Source organism: Chiloscyllium plagiosum, chromosome 35, assembly GCF_004010195.1.
Source record: "Chiloscyllium plagiosum isolate BGI_BamShark_2017 chromosome 35, ASM401019v2, whole genome shotgun sequence".
Lineage (NCBI taxonomy): Eukaryota > Metazoa > Chordata > Chondrichthyes > Orectolobiformes > Hemiscylliidae > Chiloscyllium > Chiloscyllium plagiosum.
In genome coordinates this window covers 30,805,425-30,823,757 of record NC_057744.1, presented here as the reverse complement: position 1 = coordinate 30,823,757, position 18,333 = coordinate 30,805,425, and the positions used below count along the sequence as shown (strand labels likewise).

The 18,333-nt window shown below is 42.9% G+C and overlaps 1 protein-coding gene across 3 annotated transcripts in view; it reads left to right on the top strand.

Annotated features, from left to right (window-relative positions):
• Nucleotides 1–18,333, top strand: part of LOC122540728 (arginyl-tRNA--protein transferase 1-like) — a 66,610-nt gene that overhangs the window by 23,715 nt on the left and 24,562 nt on the right. For all 3 annotated transcript variants that reach the window (XM_043676866.1, XM_043676865.1, XM_043676864.1), the window contains exons 3-6: nt 2,392–2,454; nt 9,463–9,566; nt 12,680–12,859; nt 17,788–18,113. In XM_043676866.1, coding sequence (XP_043532801.1) covers nt 2,392–2,454; nt 9,463–9,566; nt 12,680–12,859; nt 17,788–18,113 — 673 coding nt within the window. The remainder of the gene's footprint in view (nt 1–2,391; nt 2,455–9,462; nt 9,567–12,679; nt 12,860–17,787; nt 18,114–18,333) is intronic.

The following is an 18,333-nucleotide window of genomic DNA, read 5'->3' as shown; positions in this document are numbered from 1 at the left end:
CCCTTTGGATTCTCCTTAATTCTATTTGCCAAAGCTATCTCATGTCCCCTTTTTGCCCTCCTGATTTCCTTCTTAAGTATACTCCTACTTCCTTTATACTCTTCTAAGGATTCACTCGATCTATCCTGTCTGTACCTGACATATGCTTCCTTCTTTTTCTTAACCAAACTTTCAATTTCTTTAGTCATCCAACATTCCCTATACCTACCAGCCTTTCCTTTCACCCTGACAGGAATATACTTTCTCTGGATTCTTGTTATCTCATTTCTGAAGGCTTCCCATTTTTCAGACGTCCCTTTACGTGTGAACAACTGCCCCCAATCAGCTTTTGAAAGTTCTTGCCTAATACCGTCAAAATTGACCTTTCTCCAATTTAGAACTTCAACTTTTAGATCCGGCCTATCCTTTTCCATCACTATTTTAAATCTAACGGAATTATGGTCGCTGGCCCCAAAGTGCTCCCCCACTGACACCTCAGTCACCTGCCCTACCTTATTTCCCAAGAGTCGGTCAAGTTTTGCACCTTCTCTCATAGGTACATTCACATACCGAATCAGAACATTTTGTTGTACACACGTAAGAAATTCCTCTCCATCTCAACCCTTAACACTATGGCAGTCCCAGTCGATGTTTGGAAAGTTAAAATCCCTATCATAACCACCCTATTATTCTTACAGATAGCTGAGATCTCCTTACAAGTTTGTTTCTCAATTTCCCTCTGACCTTTAGGGGGTTGCTTGTGCATCTTTTATTTATAGGGGAAAAAGTGTAATGAAAGTTCAGTAGACTCATAGATCCAAGGTAATGATAGCATTCAAACTAATGGAAAATGAAACTGGTCTATTTTATGTCAAGAGATTTGAAAATTGAAAAGTTGTTTTTGCAACCAATGTGAGGGAGCATTAGTAATTCTGTGAGGATGTGAAATGTTTACAGTCTTCTTCATGGAATGATGTTTCACATCAAGGTGAACTCCAAACCATTCCATAAGTATCAAAAGGGATCTTCATATATTCAGCTACTCAGGCTCAGTCTAATGGGATATGACTGTGGAATATTACAGGCAAGGTACAAATAACATTGGGTACACTCTCTCAAGGGCAGCAGTGGATTGAATAGCAAGAGAAGGTCTTATTCTTCTAGAAGAATCTAGAAGGTCTTATTCTTTTGGCGATAACTAACACTGAGAAAAATCTCGGGGATTTTTGTGCAGCTCTGTAATCTGACCAGGAGTGGACAATGGTCAGAAAGTGCTGTCGGCAAAGGTGGTTGAAATGTATTTCAGGCCAGAAGAAATGCTGGACAATAGTCAAAGGCTTTATCGAAGTACGACTACAATGGTTGTACCAAAGTCAATGCAAAACGAAATCCTATGAGGTGATATTTCCAATATTATAAAGTACAGAACAAGACCTCAACGATCAGTGTGGTGACCAGATATTTCAAATGACATTACAGGATTATATTTTGTCTGATGGGCGAAATGCCTACAGAACCAATGGATTCATCAAAATTTTCCAAAAGGTCAGAAACAGAATCTTAGAGCAAAGATGTGTTTAGTCCTATTAACGATGGATTGAGGTAGCAAAACTTTGTTCAGTCACTGCAGTGACCAAAGCGCGGCAAGGACTTTAGTGCCCAGTTTCCTGGAAGAGTCGAATATCAGACAATGTACCTCAATTTGTGAATGAACATTTCAGGAAATACATTTTGGATGCTGATACCAACCAAATGACAAGTTCTCTGCTCTATCTTCAGTGGAGTGGAGAGATGGAAAATGCAGTCAATCTGTGAAATTAATTTTATAAGAATCCAGACTGGGAATTAGCTCTTCTCCATTTATTGAGTAATGGGTCCCCATTGGCAGAACTGTTAAGGGAGACAGGTTTAAAACACATGTACCCGTCTTAGATTGCGATCTAAGGACCATGGTTAATTTCCATCTACTCAGCCAACCACAACCTTCTCCCATTAACTAGTGATTGACAGTAAGTATCACCAATGTCTACATTCTTAGACTAAACATTTGTTCCAGATTGGGATAAGAAAATTCAGACAACTCATAGATGGGAAGAATTTAGTTAATCTGCCCGTTCTCACTGTAGATTTCTTTCTTAACAAAAAAGGGATTTGCTTTGTTTCATTGGCAGTATGGTAGGTTTGTGGTGCAAAGTGATGCAAACAGCATTTCTCCCCTTGCCTACGGTGTGGTCCCCCTCAGGTTAAACCACCGCTAGTTGTTTCTCGCGTGAGAGAGCAGCCCTACGGTCCTGTAAGACTATGGTGACTTTGCCATTTTTAATAACTATAAAATATTATATAATATTAGCTTTATAAATATGAGTACAATATTTAAGATTATGATATTAAATTATTTTCTACTTTGTCTAGGAGTGGAAAATATCTGTACAAAGCCGCTATGCCTATTACATGTTGTCCTACCTACCCCATGAGGTAAGCACAGATTTAACCATCTGTATCTGTGTTCTCACTCTCCAGCCTTCTACACTACTTTAAGAGATCTTTTTCAGTTGGTCTGAATTTTCAACTCCTCAAATATGAAGCACATCAAGTGAGACAGTGAGAAAGTGAGACAGTTATTTTAACAAGTGGGTCAACCAACTCTCTCCCAGATTGACGGCATGGTGGCTCAGTGGTTAGCACTGCTGCCTCACAGTGCTAGGGATCTGGGTTCAATTCCAGACTTGGGTGACTGTTTGCCTGTGTGGAGTTTGCACATTCTCCCTGAGTCTGCGCAGGTTTCTGCCGGTTGCTCCGGTTTCCTTCCACAATCCAAAGATTTTAAAGTTAGATGGATTAGTCACGCTGAAAAGAAACTTGCCTTATCATGTCCAGGGATGTGCAGGTTAGGTGGGTTAGCTATGGGAAATGCAGGGTGAGGGGGTGTGGCTCTGGGATGGGATGCTCAATGGGCTGAATGGCTGCTTTCTACACTGTAAGGATTCTAAGTCAAGGAAGTTAAAGATCACGCAACACCAGGTTATAGTCCAACAGGTTTATTTGGAAATACTAGCTTTCAGAGTGCTGCTCCTTCAGGTAGCATCATTAGACAGAATTTATAGCCAAAGATTACAGTGTCATGCATGCAACTGATATGATATGTTGAACAAACCTAGATTGCTGTTAAGTCTTTCATCTAACACCAGGTTATAGTCCAACAGGTTTATTTGGAAATACTAGCTTTCAGAGTGCTGCTCCTTCAGGTAGCATCATTAGACAGAATTTATAGCCAAAGATTACAGTGTCATGCATGCAACTGATATGATATGTTGAACAAACCTAGATTGCTGTTAAGTCTTTCATCTTTTGGAATGGGCTGCAGGTTTCGGTTCATTAATATGTAAATCCCAGAACTTCTTTCCAATCACATTCTCGAGATAACTAATAAAAAGTGACGTCTCAACTCAGACAATGCGTTAAAGGTGTGAGGTTAGAATCTGTCGGTATCCCAAAGTAGGAATTTATAAAATGTTACTTGGATTGACTGTTTGCAAATTGTGTGCTTTTCAAACAAAATAAAATGAATCTGCAATATCTCTCTCTCTGTCTCTCTCTTTCTCTCTCTCACATACTTGCACACACACAAAAGTCTCTTGGGTGAATTTATATTTGCAGAATTGTAATTGCAGATGCATTCTATTTTGTTCAAAAACATATAATCTGCAGGCAGTCAATCCATGTAACATTTTATAAATTCCTACTTTGGAATTGAGCCAGTCTGATTCAAGATTGGGATACAGACAGACTCTAACCTCGCACCTTTCATGCATTGCCTGAGTTGAAATGTCACCTTTTAAAAATAAAACCTTAAGTTATCTCACGTATTCGATTTGAAAGAAAGTTGTGAGATTTACATATTAATGAACCGAAACATGCAACCCAGTCCAACACCGGTACCTCCACATTAACTCAAGGGTAGTAGAATTAGTGTTCAAAATGTCCTCTTTCCACATTGCTACAGTAAACACTCATGAGTCAATTACCATGTTTATAGCCAATTCCCAATAATGTGTTTCTACTTTTTAATGTGGTTTGTAAATTAGAGAAGTTCCCAAAAAATGTTTTTCGTTTTGTGCAGTTCCTGTGAGTGCCCAGTCTGTTTGAAAACATTGTTACCTTATCCACCCCCCAGCCTCCAATGTCCTCCCCTACTCCCCCTCTCTGCTTCCTGCTGTCTCCCTCTTCCTGATTCCTGCTTGGCAGAGGGATGGGGAGACAGAGTGAGAAGGGCTACAACTCAGATGGAGGGGAGTAGAGCTGTTTTCAGAAAGAGGCTGTGATGTTGGGAAGGAGGGAAGAGCAAGAGGATCATGGGAAATTGCTGAGTGGCAAACCAGAAGTAAGCAGAAACTGCTCGTTGATAAGAGGCCAATGGCTCCAAGTTATGCGCGAGGATTTTAGTGCAAAATCTACCCACCAGAAACACAATTCACTCTCTATTTGCTTAAAGGTAAGTGATTGTTTAGCATGTCTTTTTAGGAACACAGTAGGAATACTAACTAAAGGATAGGTTTATAGCACAGTAACTACAGAGTAAGGACTCCTGGTACATTGTTCCATTAGCACTTTCACAATAGGCATAGCAATGACTCGATATAGAACAATCCTCTCTCACCATCAAACATTGCAGGGCACGGATAATGGGTAAAGTCCCAGCTGAGTATATATTGAAAATTGTTTTGAGGCAACGATGCGGTCTATTGGATATGTTGAACTAATTCTGTTCTCATTTTAATTCATGCAAATTTTAGAGATTTCCTTTCCCTCCATATCAGCTGATGACTTTTTCCAAGTAATAAACTTTCAAAATGAAATGAATCTCTTCATTTAAATCCCAGAAAGGTAAATTGGTGACACCATCCCTGGCCTTTGGTATCCACAGAGTTGAGATCCCCACTTTTCAGAAGCAGAAAGACTGTCTATTGGTGCAGCGTATATAATGGTTTGCTCATGGGTCCAACTGCATTGTAGACTGAGCAGATACAGCAGCAAGGGAACAGTGGTCTTTCTATTATATAGGTAGGTGTGAGTAGAGCTATGGTTTGAAAATTGTGGAGCTGATTCTGCCATGTTGGTGCTTGACCCATTCAATTGCTCCAGGACATTGATCCAAGTCTTCCAATCAGCATCAGAACTGACACTGATCACTGTGCACTTACCCTATCCATTTAAATGTATCAGAGTTCAATGGAACAACATAACAGCCCTCTCAGCATTGCAATCCTCGCAAGAGGATTGAAGCAGAAGCTGTACCTCATTTTTATGACACTAGCTGCCATCATTAAGCTTTAACTGTCCTGAAGTGCCTGCTGAGATTGCCTGTTTGAGCTGGAGACTGATCATCTCCTGATTGAGGTGTTAAGATCTACTGCTGAGCCACGATTAACACACTAGCTTCATCAACAACCCAGACAGTGTCGGAATAAAATATGTTTCCTCTTCCCACCCTCAGGAACAAACTGGGAGTCATCAAGTCATACAGCGCAAAAACAGACCCTTCGGCCCAACCAGTCTGTGCCAACCAGTTTTCTAAACTGAACCAGTCCTGTCTGCCTGCATTTGCCCATATTGCTCTAAACTACTCCTTTCCATGTACCTGTCCAAATGTCTTTTAAATGTGGTAACTGTGCCTGCTCTGTGATTGAATTGAGTGAATGGGTATGGATGGCATGGTAGGTATGACAGTGGGGGTTCCAGGGAGTTGTGGGCTTGGTGAGAATCACAACTGCAGATGGGAAACTGGGGCTCGGGGAGACTGGAGGCAAGGATTCAGCAGACACCGAGGCAAAGTTCAAGGAGGTGGATGAGAACCAAGCTACAAATTTGAGAATGCAGGCTTAAAGGGACAGTGCTCAGTTCCAGTAATATAACTACCCTTGGGACTGCAGACTCATCACTCAAATATTTTTTGATCCAATTTTCAGTCTGATTTGTTATATTTTGACAGTGTGCCTGAATCCATTACTGAGATAAATGGATCAGATAGAGACTCTGTGCACAGTGAACAACAGATCTCCATGAACATATTACTACTTAGTGGCTCAGCCTGACTGATTTTATTTTCCCCTGATTTAATTGTCTTAACTGTTTGTTAATCTTCATAGAATCCCTACAATGTGGAAGCAGGCTATTTGGCCCATTGTTCTACACTGACCCACCAAACAGCTTCCCACCCAGACCCATCCCCCTACCTTATCCCTGTAACCCTGCATTTCCCATGGCTAACCCACCTGATTTGCACATCCCTGGATACCAAGGGCAATTTAGTTTGGCCAATCCACCTAACCTGCACATCTTTGGACTGAGAGAGGAAACCGGAGCACCTGGAGGGGACCTACACAGGCACAGGGAAAATGAACAAACTCCACACAATTGCCTGAGGGTGGAATTGAACCCAGGCCCCTGGCATTATGAGGCAGCAGTGCTCATCACTGAGCCAACATGCTGCCCATGCTACTATTAGGCAAATCCTCTGCTCCCCAGGACCCTTTACATTAGTGAAAAAGATTGAAGAGACTGTTTTGTTTAAACACTGGACTTGCTTCACATTCCTGGAAGTTGGGAAGGTCAGTGGAGTAAGGGCTTGTTACCAGACTGGTTGAAAGTGCTAAACTTGTCAAAACTTTCAGTCAGGCATTTGATAAGGTTCCCCACAGTAGGCTCATTCAGAAAGTTAGGAGGTATGGAATACAGGGAAATTTGGTTGTCTGGATACAGAATTGGCTGGCCCATAGAAGACAGCAAGTGGTTGTGATGGATAATATTCTGCCTGGAGGTCAGTGACCAGTGATGCAAGGACCTGTTCTTGGGCCTCTGCTCTTTGTAGTTTTAATAAATGACTTGGATGAAGAAGTGGAAGGATGGGTTAGTAAGTTTGCTGATGACACAAAGGTCGGTGGTGTTTTAGATTGTGTGGAGGGCTGTTGCAGGGTACAGAGCTGCAACATTGAAGGGATGCAGAGCTGGGCTGAGAAGTGGCAAATGGAGTTCAACCTAGATAAATGCGAAGTGATTCATTTTGGAAGATAGAATTTGAAAGCTGAATGCAGGGTTAAAGGTTCTTGGCAGTGTGGAGGAACAGTGGGATCTTGGGGTCCATGTACATAAATCCCTCAAAGTTGCTAACCAAGTTGATAATGTGAAGAAGGCATATGGTATTTTGGCTTTCATTAACAGGGGGGATCGAGTTTAACAGCAGTGAGATTTTGCTGCAGGTCTACAAAACCCAGGTGAGACCACATTTGGGATACTGTAACCATTTCTGGTCGCCTTATTATAGGAAAGATGTGGAGGCTTTGGTGAGGGTGCAGAGGAGATTCACCAGGATGCTGCCTGGACTGGAGGGCATGTCTTATGAAGAGAGGTTGAGTGAGCTAGGGCTTTTCATACTGGAGAGAAAAAGAGAGGTGACGTGATAGAGGTGTACAAGGTAATGAGAGACGTAGAGTAGGTAGCCAGAGACTTTTCCCCAGAGCAGAAATGGCTATCACAAGGGGTCATAATTTTGAGGTGATTGGAGGAAGGTTTGGGGGAGATGTCAGAGGTAGGTTCTGTATGCGGGTGTGTGGACTGCACTGCCAGCGGTTGTAGTAGAGTCAGATACGCTTGAGTACTGTTCTATGTTTACCATAATGTAGGTGACCCAAACAATTGAAGCACACCAACAATGGTAAACCCCAATTCAGCATAAGGAGCCTGGAGCTAATTTACCTACAACAGAAAAGGCTGCAAGGTCCCTGACAAAGGCCTTTAATATAATGAGAGGATTCAATAAAACATACAAGGAGTTTCCACTTGTGGGAGAATCCCAAACTATAGAACCTATAAATATAAGAGCTATCTCTAACAAAGCAGAAACCTTATTTCATTCCGAGGTGACCTTTGTAGAGGTTTATAAAACCATGGATGTACAGATAAGGTGAATGGCAGGTGTCTTTTCCCAAGGATGAGGGATTTCAAGTCTAGGGGGACATATTTTTAAGGTGAGAGGAGAAAGATTTAAAAAAGACATGAGAGGTAACTTTTTTTTTTATACAGAGTGGTTTAGGTATGAATGGACTTCCAAAGAAGTGGTAACTGTAGCAGGTTCAGTTACATCATTTGATAGACATTTAGAGAAGTACATGAATAAGAAATGTTCGAAGGATGATGAGACAAGAGCAGGCAGGTGGGACTAGTTTAGTTTGAGTCTATGTTTAGTCAGCATGGACTGGTTGGACTGAAAGGTCTGTTTCTGTGCTTTATGACTCTAAGTAAGGTAAATGTAGGACTAATTCTTAAGCAGAATGGTTAAGGCAAATGGTAGTTGTATAAGTACATAGAGTCATAGAGATGTACAGCATGGAAACAGAGCCTTCGGTCCAACCCATCCATGCCGACCAGATATTCCAACCCAATCTAGTCCCACCTGCCAGCACCCGGCCCATATCCCTCCAAACCCTTCCTATTCATATACCCATCCAAATGTCTCTTCAATGTTGCAGTTGTACCAGCCTCCACCACATCGTCTGGTAGCTCATTCGATACACGTACCATCCTCTGTGTGGAAAAAGTTGCCCCTTAGGTCTCTTTTATATCTTTCCCCTCTCACCCTAAACCTATGCCCTCGAGTTCTGGACTCCCCGACCCCAGGGAAAAGACTTTATCTATTTATCCTATCCATGCCCCTCATAATTTTGTAAACCTCTATAAGGTCACCCCTCAGCCATGTAGCAGAAAGGACTAGAGGTAAGTCTGAGAGGCAATGAAATAAGGTCAGAGGGGATTGGTCTGGAATGCACAGACCAGTTGGGCTGATGTTAGAATTTGTAACAGAAACTATCTAATAGAAACATAGAAGCTAGGAGGAGGCCATTCAGCCCTTCAGGTCTGCTCCACCAATCATCACGATCATGGCTGATTGTCCAGCTCAATAGCCTAATCCTGCTTTCTCCCCATAATCTTTGATCCCATTTGCCCCAAGTGTATATCTAGCCACCTGTTGAATACATTCAATGTTTTGGCATCAACTACTTCCTGTAGTAATGAATCCTACAGGCTCACCACTCTTTGGGTGTAGAAATGTCTCATCTCTGTCCTAAATGGTCCACCTCAAACCCTCAGGCTGTGACCCCTGGTTCTGGACAGACCCACCACCAGGAACATCCTCCCTGCATCCACCCTGTCTAGTCCTGTTAGAATTCTATAAATCTCTTAGATTCCCCCCCCCATTCGTTTGAACTCCAGTGAAAACAATCCCAACCTAGTCAACCTCTCCTCATATGTAAGTCCCGCCAACCCCGGAATCAGCCTGGTGAACCTTTGCTGCACTCCCTCGAGAGAGAGAGAGAGCAAGAGCATCCTTCCTCAGAAAAGGAGACCAAAACACTTCCCTGTCCCTCCAAATGTACAGAGTCAAGTTTCCATTGCCCCACGCTGAGAGTCATTTTGCTACTGTTTCAGGTGCCACGTCTTGGACTTTCGGATATCCAGATCACAACGTCGAGTTCTAAAGAAAATGAAGAAACTTTTAACAAGTACGGGTGGTTTAGTGAAGGAAACAGCTGGTAAGTATGCCACAGAGGTTTGTACGTTCCTGTGTAACTGGAAACCAATGCCCAATCAATAGAAAGAACGGTTTGACTATGGGAAGTGTTGTGTGCAATGCAAAGACTTCCTGATTGCATTTTTGATTCATTTAGCCATTCTGATCATTTCAATAACTGGGGTTATTGTGTTATCTCTCTCCTGAAGCAGCATCTTCATTGCTTCCATTCAACTGAATTGAATGGCTGTAACAGTGGCTCAGTCCCCTGCTGGAGAGCCGGTGGTAATCCCATTTCCAGGTTCTCCGATGACATTGAATCCCAATCACTCCATTGAGCTGCCCAGCCCTCCGTCTCCAAAAGCCATCTTGTTCTCAGCAGCACCACTCAGTGGCTACTGCTGGGAATGCACAAAACTCCGGGTCAGGAGCAGATGGGTCCCACGGCAGATATAAGCAGGGTGGGCTTTATCTGGGGCCAGTAGGGCATCCCTAAGCAAATAGGGAAGTGGGTGGGGGAAATGATGAGTAGGCAGGATTCTCTCGCAAGTATGTTTCATTCTGCCTCTGTTTGGGTGTTGACGAAGCAATCGCGTTAACTCTTGGCTCAGTGGTTGGTCTCTTGACATTTTGATCAGGTGTTTGTCAGTCTTGAGCACCACTTAACTCGAACAGGCACTTCACTGCACTGCACTGAGGGTCACTTTGCCAAGCCTGCTGTCTTCCAGACAAGATGCAAAACCAAAACCACGTCGGCTTGTTTCAAGGGAAGCTCAGTATCCCTTGGCACTGTTCAGAGAAAAGCAGGAAATCCTCCTGGTGCCATGAATCTTGACTAACAACATGAATTGTTTCTCATTTACTGTCAGTGGAACCTTTGCTTATTTACAATGTAGCTGCTACAGCTATTTATAATCATGAGTTTGTTCTTCCATGCTCAGTAGGTGTAGAAAGCAAAGGAAGACTTGCGTTTAGACAATGACTTCAGGATATTCCTGAATGTCAAATTTTGTTACAAATGTACAATTTTTAAAAATCGGGCAATTTGTGCAGAGCAACTCCCACAAGCATGATAACCACAAGATCATGTTTTTTTCAAAATCATCATAGAATCCATACAGTGTGGAAAGAGTCCATTTGGCCCATTAAGTCCCCACCAACCCTCCAAAAAGCATTCCACCCCCTACCCTATCCCTTTAACCCTGCATTCCCCTCAGCCAATCCACGTAGCCTGCATATCCCTGGGCACTATGGGGCAATTTACCATGACCAATCCACCTAACCTGCACGTATTTGGATTGTGGGAGGAAACCGGAGCACCCTGAGGAAACCCACACAGACACAGGAAGGCTGTGCAAACTCCTCACAGACAGTCACTTGAGGATGGAATCGAGCCTGGGTCCCCAGCGCTGAGGTAATGTTGGTCAAGAGATAAAAGGTTGAATGACAGTGTAGAAAAAATGTGGTGTGGGTTTTTTAAAATGTCAACCTGAGAAAGCAAAAGGGGTCCCAGTTTGATATTCATGCCAGAATGTGTTCTCACTAACAGTGCAGCACTCTCTCAGTGCAGCATGGAGTGTTAGCCTCGAATCTGTGCTCATGGCTCATGACTTGGAACCTACAGCCTTCCGAATCGTAAGTGAGAGAGGAAAGCTGACATCTGATTGGTTTAGCAAGTAGTGATTCAAGGGATGCCATTTGATGAATCCCAATACATGGAGTAGGACGTCGCACTGATTCTCCCCTACAAGAGGCAACTTTGATTTTTGTAACATGAATGAAACTGAATTGGCAGCTATTTTGACATCTCTCCCCAGATTTGTCTGTTAAAGCAATCTGCTGATTTTTACATTGCCATGTTGCCACGATTCACTGGGGTGGTGCATTGGAAAGGAAGGGCTTATGCCCGAAACGTCGATTCTCCTGTTCCCTGGATGCTGCCTGACCTGCTGCGCTTTTCCAGCAACACATTTCCAGCTCTGGTGCATTGGAAAGCAAGCCCTGCTATTCTCTGAGTCCTCACAAACATTTATGTGGTTAAAGGAAAAAAGTAAAATCCCTATGACGATGCTGCTCCTTTAACAAGGTTGTGTTGTCCTTGGCTTTTTTTTCAGAGGTTGTAAAAGCAGTGATTCCACAATGTCTAGGTTTGAAGAGTTTTGGGCCAATTTGAAGAAAGCTAACAAATAGACAGTATTTGTACAATGAAAGGGGAATGGCCAGTTGTCCCAGCTTAGCTTTTCTCTGGTTTGGTTCGGTTTTTAGTAGTCTGGCTAATCACTGAAAGCAGGCCATCTTGAGGCTGCTGGTCTAAGAAGCAGCTTATGATAGGTCTCTGACTTAATTGAAGTCACAACTTGCAGCATCTGCTGTGGAGAAGGTCCACCACTTTACTTCATGTTTAAAGTGGCTTACTGCAGAAAACACAGGGAGAGAGCAAGAGTTTTTTTTTTTTGCTGCAGGACATAGTTTTTCTTTTGGACTCTGGATCCTACTGGACTCAAACCTCTATTTCTCTCTCCACAGATGCTGCGCACCTGCTGAGTTTCTCCATCATTCTTTTGTGTTTATTTAATTCCTCCCCTTCTTGACCCAGCAGGGCCCAGAGTGAAACTTCTGTGTGGCTCAATCTCGCCACTGTACTTTGCATTTCTCCTCTGCTAAAGAGACCCACGTAAACAAGCACCAATTGAGAGCAGATTTTTAAATGTTTAAGAATTAATATTTTTTTAAAGAAAACTCCTTAAATTTAAATTGACTGAAGAAACATTACGTTGTTTACTATTTTGGAAGACTCCAGTGCTGTAAAAAGAGAATAGCGAAAATATCAACCAAGCCGCTTAATGTCGAAGGGAATAAAATCATTTAGATGTTTAAAACTGGCACCTGGATTGCTATCACACTAAGTCAAAATGATCTCTAAGTTTTCACTGCAAATATAACCAATCGTAATTTCTAGCCGTAAATTTTGTTCCAGGAAATCAAATAACAAAGGAGCATGTGAAAGAATTTTTTTTTTAATCATTGCTACATAGATAGAGACTTCTCATGTATTTGCTATGGTTGTGACTTTCTGTGTGTTTATTCATTCTTTCCTATTCTCACTGTAATCTGAGGTGCCTTTTCTTTGTGAAGGGGTTAGCTCCGAGGAGGACACCAGGTGCCATAATGGGAAACAAGTCCCTGAAGCTGCACCCGGCAAGTCGAGCACTGGGCAGACCACGTTGGCATTGCCCGATGGCGCTGAGGAGCAATGGTCAGAGGGAAACAGAGTGTCAGACCAGCGGAGTGTGAGCAGCAGCCAGACCTGGCCTGGTGAGCTTCAGTCAATCATAAGCAGGCAAATGGGACTAGATTAGTTTCGGAAACTTGGTCAGCTTGGACAGGTTATACCGAAGGGTCTGTTTCTGAGCTACGTGACTCTCTGTGCAAAATGAACTGCAACAAGGGAATGGGGTGTCTACTTCCATCTTAACAGACATCAATGAGCTGGGTGGTAAGGAAATCTTGCAGGTGAAATCTGACTGGAAGCCTGTGACCAGTTGTGTGCCGCAATGATCGATGCTGGGTCCACTGCTCTTTGTCATTTATGTAAATAATTTGGATGTGAATATAAGAGGAAGGGTTAGTAAGTTTGCAGATGACACTAAAATCAGTGGTGTAGTGGACAGTGAAGATGGTTTTCTCAAAGTATAATGGGACTTTGATCAGATGGGCTGATGGGCCATGGAGTGGGAGATGGAGTTTAATTTTGGTGTTTGTGAGGTGTTGCAATTTGGAAAGGCAAACCTTGGCAGGATGGGAAGGTCTGGGGAGTGTTGCCAAACAAAGAGACCTTGGGCTGCAGGTTTCACTCCTTGAAAGTGGAGTGGCTGGGTAGTGAAGAAGGCATCTGGTACTTGCCTTTATTGATCAGTGCATCAAGCATAGGAGTTGGGATGCTACGTTGTGACTGTACAGGACATTGGTTAGGCCACTTTTTGGAATGCTGCATTTAATTCTGGTCTCCCTGCTATAGGAAGGATGTTGTGAAACTTGAAAGGGTTCAGAAAAGATTTACAAGGATGTTGCCAGAGTTAAGGGGTTGAGCTATAGGAGAGGCTGAGTAGGCTGGGGCTACTTTTTCTGGAGCATCGGGGGCTGAGAGTTGACCTTGTGGAGGTTTATAAAGTCATGAGGGGCATGGATAGGTTAAATAGTCAAGGTCTTCTCCCAGGGGTGGGGGAGACCAAAACTAGAGGGCATGGGTTTAAGGTGAGAGGGGAGAGATTTAAAAGTAACCTAAAGGGCAACCTTTTCACCACATGAGGGTGGTGCACGTCTAGAATGAGCGGTCAGAGGAAGTGATGGAGGTTGGTACAATTACCCAAATTTAAAAGACATCTGGATGGGTGTATGAATAGGAAGCATTTAGAGGGGTATGGGTCAAATGCTAGCAAATGGGACTAGGTTAATTTACGATATCTGGTCGGCATGGACAAGTTGGAGTGAAGGGTCTGTTTCTGTGCTGTACATCTCTGACCCTTAAGTCAGAAAGTTGCAGAGGTTGATAGATTTGGTGAGTGGGAACTTGGAGCTTGATTTGGAGCAAGCACAAGGTATCCCACTTTGAAGAAAGGAAAGGCAGATGAGAATCTATTCTAGTGCTGGGAAGTCAGGAGCTGTAGATTAACAGAAATCCAAAGGTACAATCACAGATATCAGTCAAAGCTCGTAGCCAAGTAAAAGGAAACCATTTGGTGGGTTACAAATGGTTGGAAGCTATGTTACAGCTGTACAGGACTGTGGTTAGACCCCACCTAGAGTTCTGTGTTAATTTTGGTACCACAGCTCAGGAAGGATATATGATCTTTGAACAGGTACAGTACAAATACATCAGAATGATGCAGAACAGATTGCAGAGACTAGACTTGTATCCCCTTAGTTTAAAAAAAAATTAAGTGATTTGATTGACTTAAATCTCCACTTGTTGGAATCATGCCTAGCCCAAAGGAAGAGAGTTGTAGTCTTGGGGTCAGTCATCTCAGCTCCAGGACATCTCTACCCCGAGGAACTCCTGCAGTGGCTTAGGCCCAATCATCTTCAACTGCTTCATCAATGACCTTCCCTCCATCATAAGGTCAGAATTGGGGATATTCGCTGATGATTGCATAATATTAGCACCATTCATTATTCCTCAGATACTGGATACATGTCCAAATGCAGAAAAACCTGACAATATCTAGGTTTGGGCTGACAAGTGGCAAGTAACATTCGTGCCAGACACTGACCATCTCCAATGAGAGAATCTAACCGTTGCCCCTTGACAGTCGGCTATTATCACTCAATCCCCAATATCAACATTCTGGGGGCTTACAATTGACCAGCAACTGAACTGGACTAGCCATATAAATATTGTGGCTACAGGTGCAGGTCAGAGGCTATGAATCGAGTGTGATGGAATGCTCGCCATTTGCCTGGATGGGGGCAGCTCTAAAAACACTCAAAAAAAACTTGACACAGTCCAGGCCAATTGGCATCTCATCCACAAGCATGCATTCCATCCACCACTGATACTCAGTAGCACCAGGGTATACTATCTACAAGATGAACTGCAGAAAATCATCTAGTCTGCTTAGACAGCACAGTCCAAATTCATGACCTCTGTCATTTAGAAGGACAAGGGCCATCAGCTGCCTGTTAACTTCCAAGTCACTCACCATCCAGACTTAGAAAGTATATCCCTGTTTCCTCACTCATGGGATGAAAATCCTGGAGCTCCCTCCCTAAAGGCATTGAGGGCGTACCACTGCCACCTTGAGGTTAGTTAGGGATGGGCAACCAATACTGTTTCAGCCAAGAAAGCCCACATCCCAAAAATGCTTTTTAAAAAATAAAATGGTCAAATTCAAAACCATTTCCTGATTTACGATGATTCCGGATTCCATCTGTAAAATGCTCACTGTTTGAAATAACTCCACAGAGGCCAGTATCCTGTCACCAAGTCATTCGTTATTTACACTTGGAGGGTCCTTGACACTGGTCCGGCTCCCTCAGAGCCAGCTCTCAGAGTGAACAGAACCTCTGTTACTCCTGTTTATATCTGTCAGCCAGGGCTCCCTGATTGGGGCTGTTAATCTGGTCCAATCAGGGAATCTCATTCTATAAGATCCACCTGGCTGACCTCATTACAATCATGACAGTGTTAACTTGACCATTTTAAACAATATGTATAGAAACTTTTTTCACCTGTAGCTAACGTTCCCTGGTACTTTAATTTTACCCTCTTTATTAATTTTTGTCATTCTTTGTTTTTTACATGTTGACCAATACTCTCAAATGCATCCATTTGCAAGTTGCACGCTTTTTCTTTTAATCTTTTATTTATAGAATCCCTACAGTGTGGAAGCAGATCATTCAGCCCATTGAGTCCACAACGACCTTTCAGAGAGCATCCCACCCAGGCCCACCACCACACCTACCCCCTGCCCCCGCACCCCCCCCACCCCCCCATCCTATCCCTGTAACCTTGCATTTCCCATGGCTAACCCACCTAGCCTGCACATCTCTGGACTGTGTGAAGAAACCCAGAGCAACCAGAGGAAACCCACGCAGACATGGGGAGAATGTGCAAACTCCACACAGATAGTCACCCAAGGGTGGAACCGAACCTGGGACTCTGGAGCTGTGAGGCAGCAGTACATATTACTGAGCCACATTATTATATTTAACTTTTTTAGATAACCACGGATGGTGGATCTTCCTGCTAGAATTGCTCTCTTTTGTTGGAATGTATCTATTTTGTGTAATCTGAAAAACACCTTAAATGTCACTACAGTTTCTATTGATCTGTTTCTTAATCTAATTTGCAAGTTAAGTCTTTTCACACCCTCCTTATTGCCCTTGTTTAAGTTGAAAATGCTAATCTTGGACCCACCCTTCTGTTTACTGAAACTGGAGTTAAAACAGAAGGTATTACCGAGCAGCACTTCAAGATCATTAATCCTACCTTATTGGGCACAGTATCAGGTCTAATATAACCTGTTGCCTGGTTACTTCTAGAATGTGCTGTACTAAGGAGCTACCCTGACAATATCATTGGAGCTGCTTATCTGGGTTTCGTTTTGCACCTTCACCTATGATTGTTTTTCATACCTTCCTAACTAGATCCAATTATTTCTCCTTCTATCTTAACGTGTTGTTACTCTTGGGGATCTGTACGTCACTCCCTGAAGTCACTTTCTTGTTTTCATAATTTCTGTACTTGACTAAAACTGCTGCTACAATGTGGTTTACTGATGTTGGGCTCTCCATCTCTATTGTATTAAGGCCATCATTAATTTGCAGAATGTTCATTCCCTCCACTGAACTCCTGTCCTCTTAAATGCCATGCACTCTTCATTGTGTAGGTCTTAATCCATGTCTCAGTAATTATACTTATTTACTGTTCCTTTGCACTATATACATTCATTTTGTTTTGTGTTGAGTGCTGTGTAAGTTCAAATACAGAGCCTTAAACCTTGTCCTTTATTATTTTTGAAACCTCTAACTTTATCTATAATGTTACTTTTGTACTCAGTTCCCCTTCCTAACATAGTCCCATATTAATACCTTGTCTTGCCTTGTCTCTATTCTTTGATATACCACCCAAAGTTTCCCAAATGTTATCCCACCTCCTGTTCGTGTAAGTTGTATGCCTCACTCTGTCTTAGCAACCTATGATCTATGTCTTTGCTTACTATGATCTGTCTATATTGCTCGCAAACAAAGCTTTTCAATGTACTTGAATACATGTGACTATGATAAATCTGATCAAATCCAATCAAAACCTTGTCCCCTCATTTTAGTTTAAAACTCTTTTTTTTTTCTATTTTCTCAGTTTTGAGGCTTTCTAGAACATTGTTCCCAATGCAGCTCAGGTGTCCACTATCCCAACCATATGGTCCTCATTGTGCCTAGTGCTGATGCTAGTGCGTGAAAAGCCAACTCCACTTCCGCTGCACCAGTCATTGATTCATGCTTTCATTTCTCTAATCATATTTACCCTATTTCAATTTGTACACAGCTTGGATAATCTGTTTAGTTTGGTGTGTAGCTGAGATGATGAAGTGTTTCTCACCTCTGACGCACTGTTCTTCAGGAGTTGCTGCATACAAGCAAGGAGGAGCTCACTTGGAAAATTTACAGAGAAGTCACTGAAATGTCTTATTGTAGCCTTTCAAATCAATGAACCCAACAGCATTCTTTTTCTCTTTCTTCCCCAGTTGAAGATGAGGACTCTCAAATGCATACCTGCCACAAAGCCAAAGAGAGCCGGGCAGAGCTCCTACAGAGCCCGGAGAGGGGGCATCAGGCAGAGCTGGACTCCACAGAGTCGGAACTGGTGGGACTGACGGAGCGCAAGGCCCCAGGTCAGGAACCAGCTCCTTTGCCAGCTCCGCAGCCATCCTTGTCACAAACCTCCATGAGCACTGTGCACCCATCTCCCATCCCACCTCCACTCCATTCCAAGCCTGCGCCTAGCCATACTAGATCATTAGAGGAGCTCATAGTGGACAACACGCCTGTCACATCATTGCACCAGCTGGAGGTAAGAATCTGTATTCCAGCTCCCATCCATCAGCGAGACAACCTGTTTGTTCATTGTAGTCAGAGGGATCACAGAGCAGTTTTTAACACCTAACTCAAAACAAAAGAGCAGGAGTAGGTCATTCAGCCTTTCAAACCTGTCCTGTGATTCTTTAAGATCATGGCTGATCTGCCTCAGGCCTCAACTCCATGTGATTCAATATATTACAGAGGTTTAGACT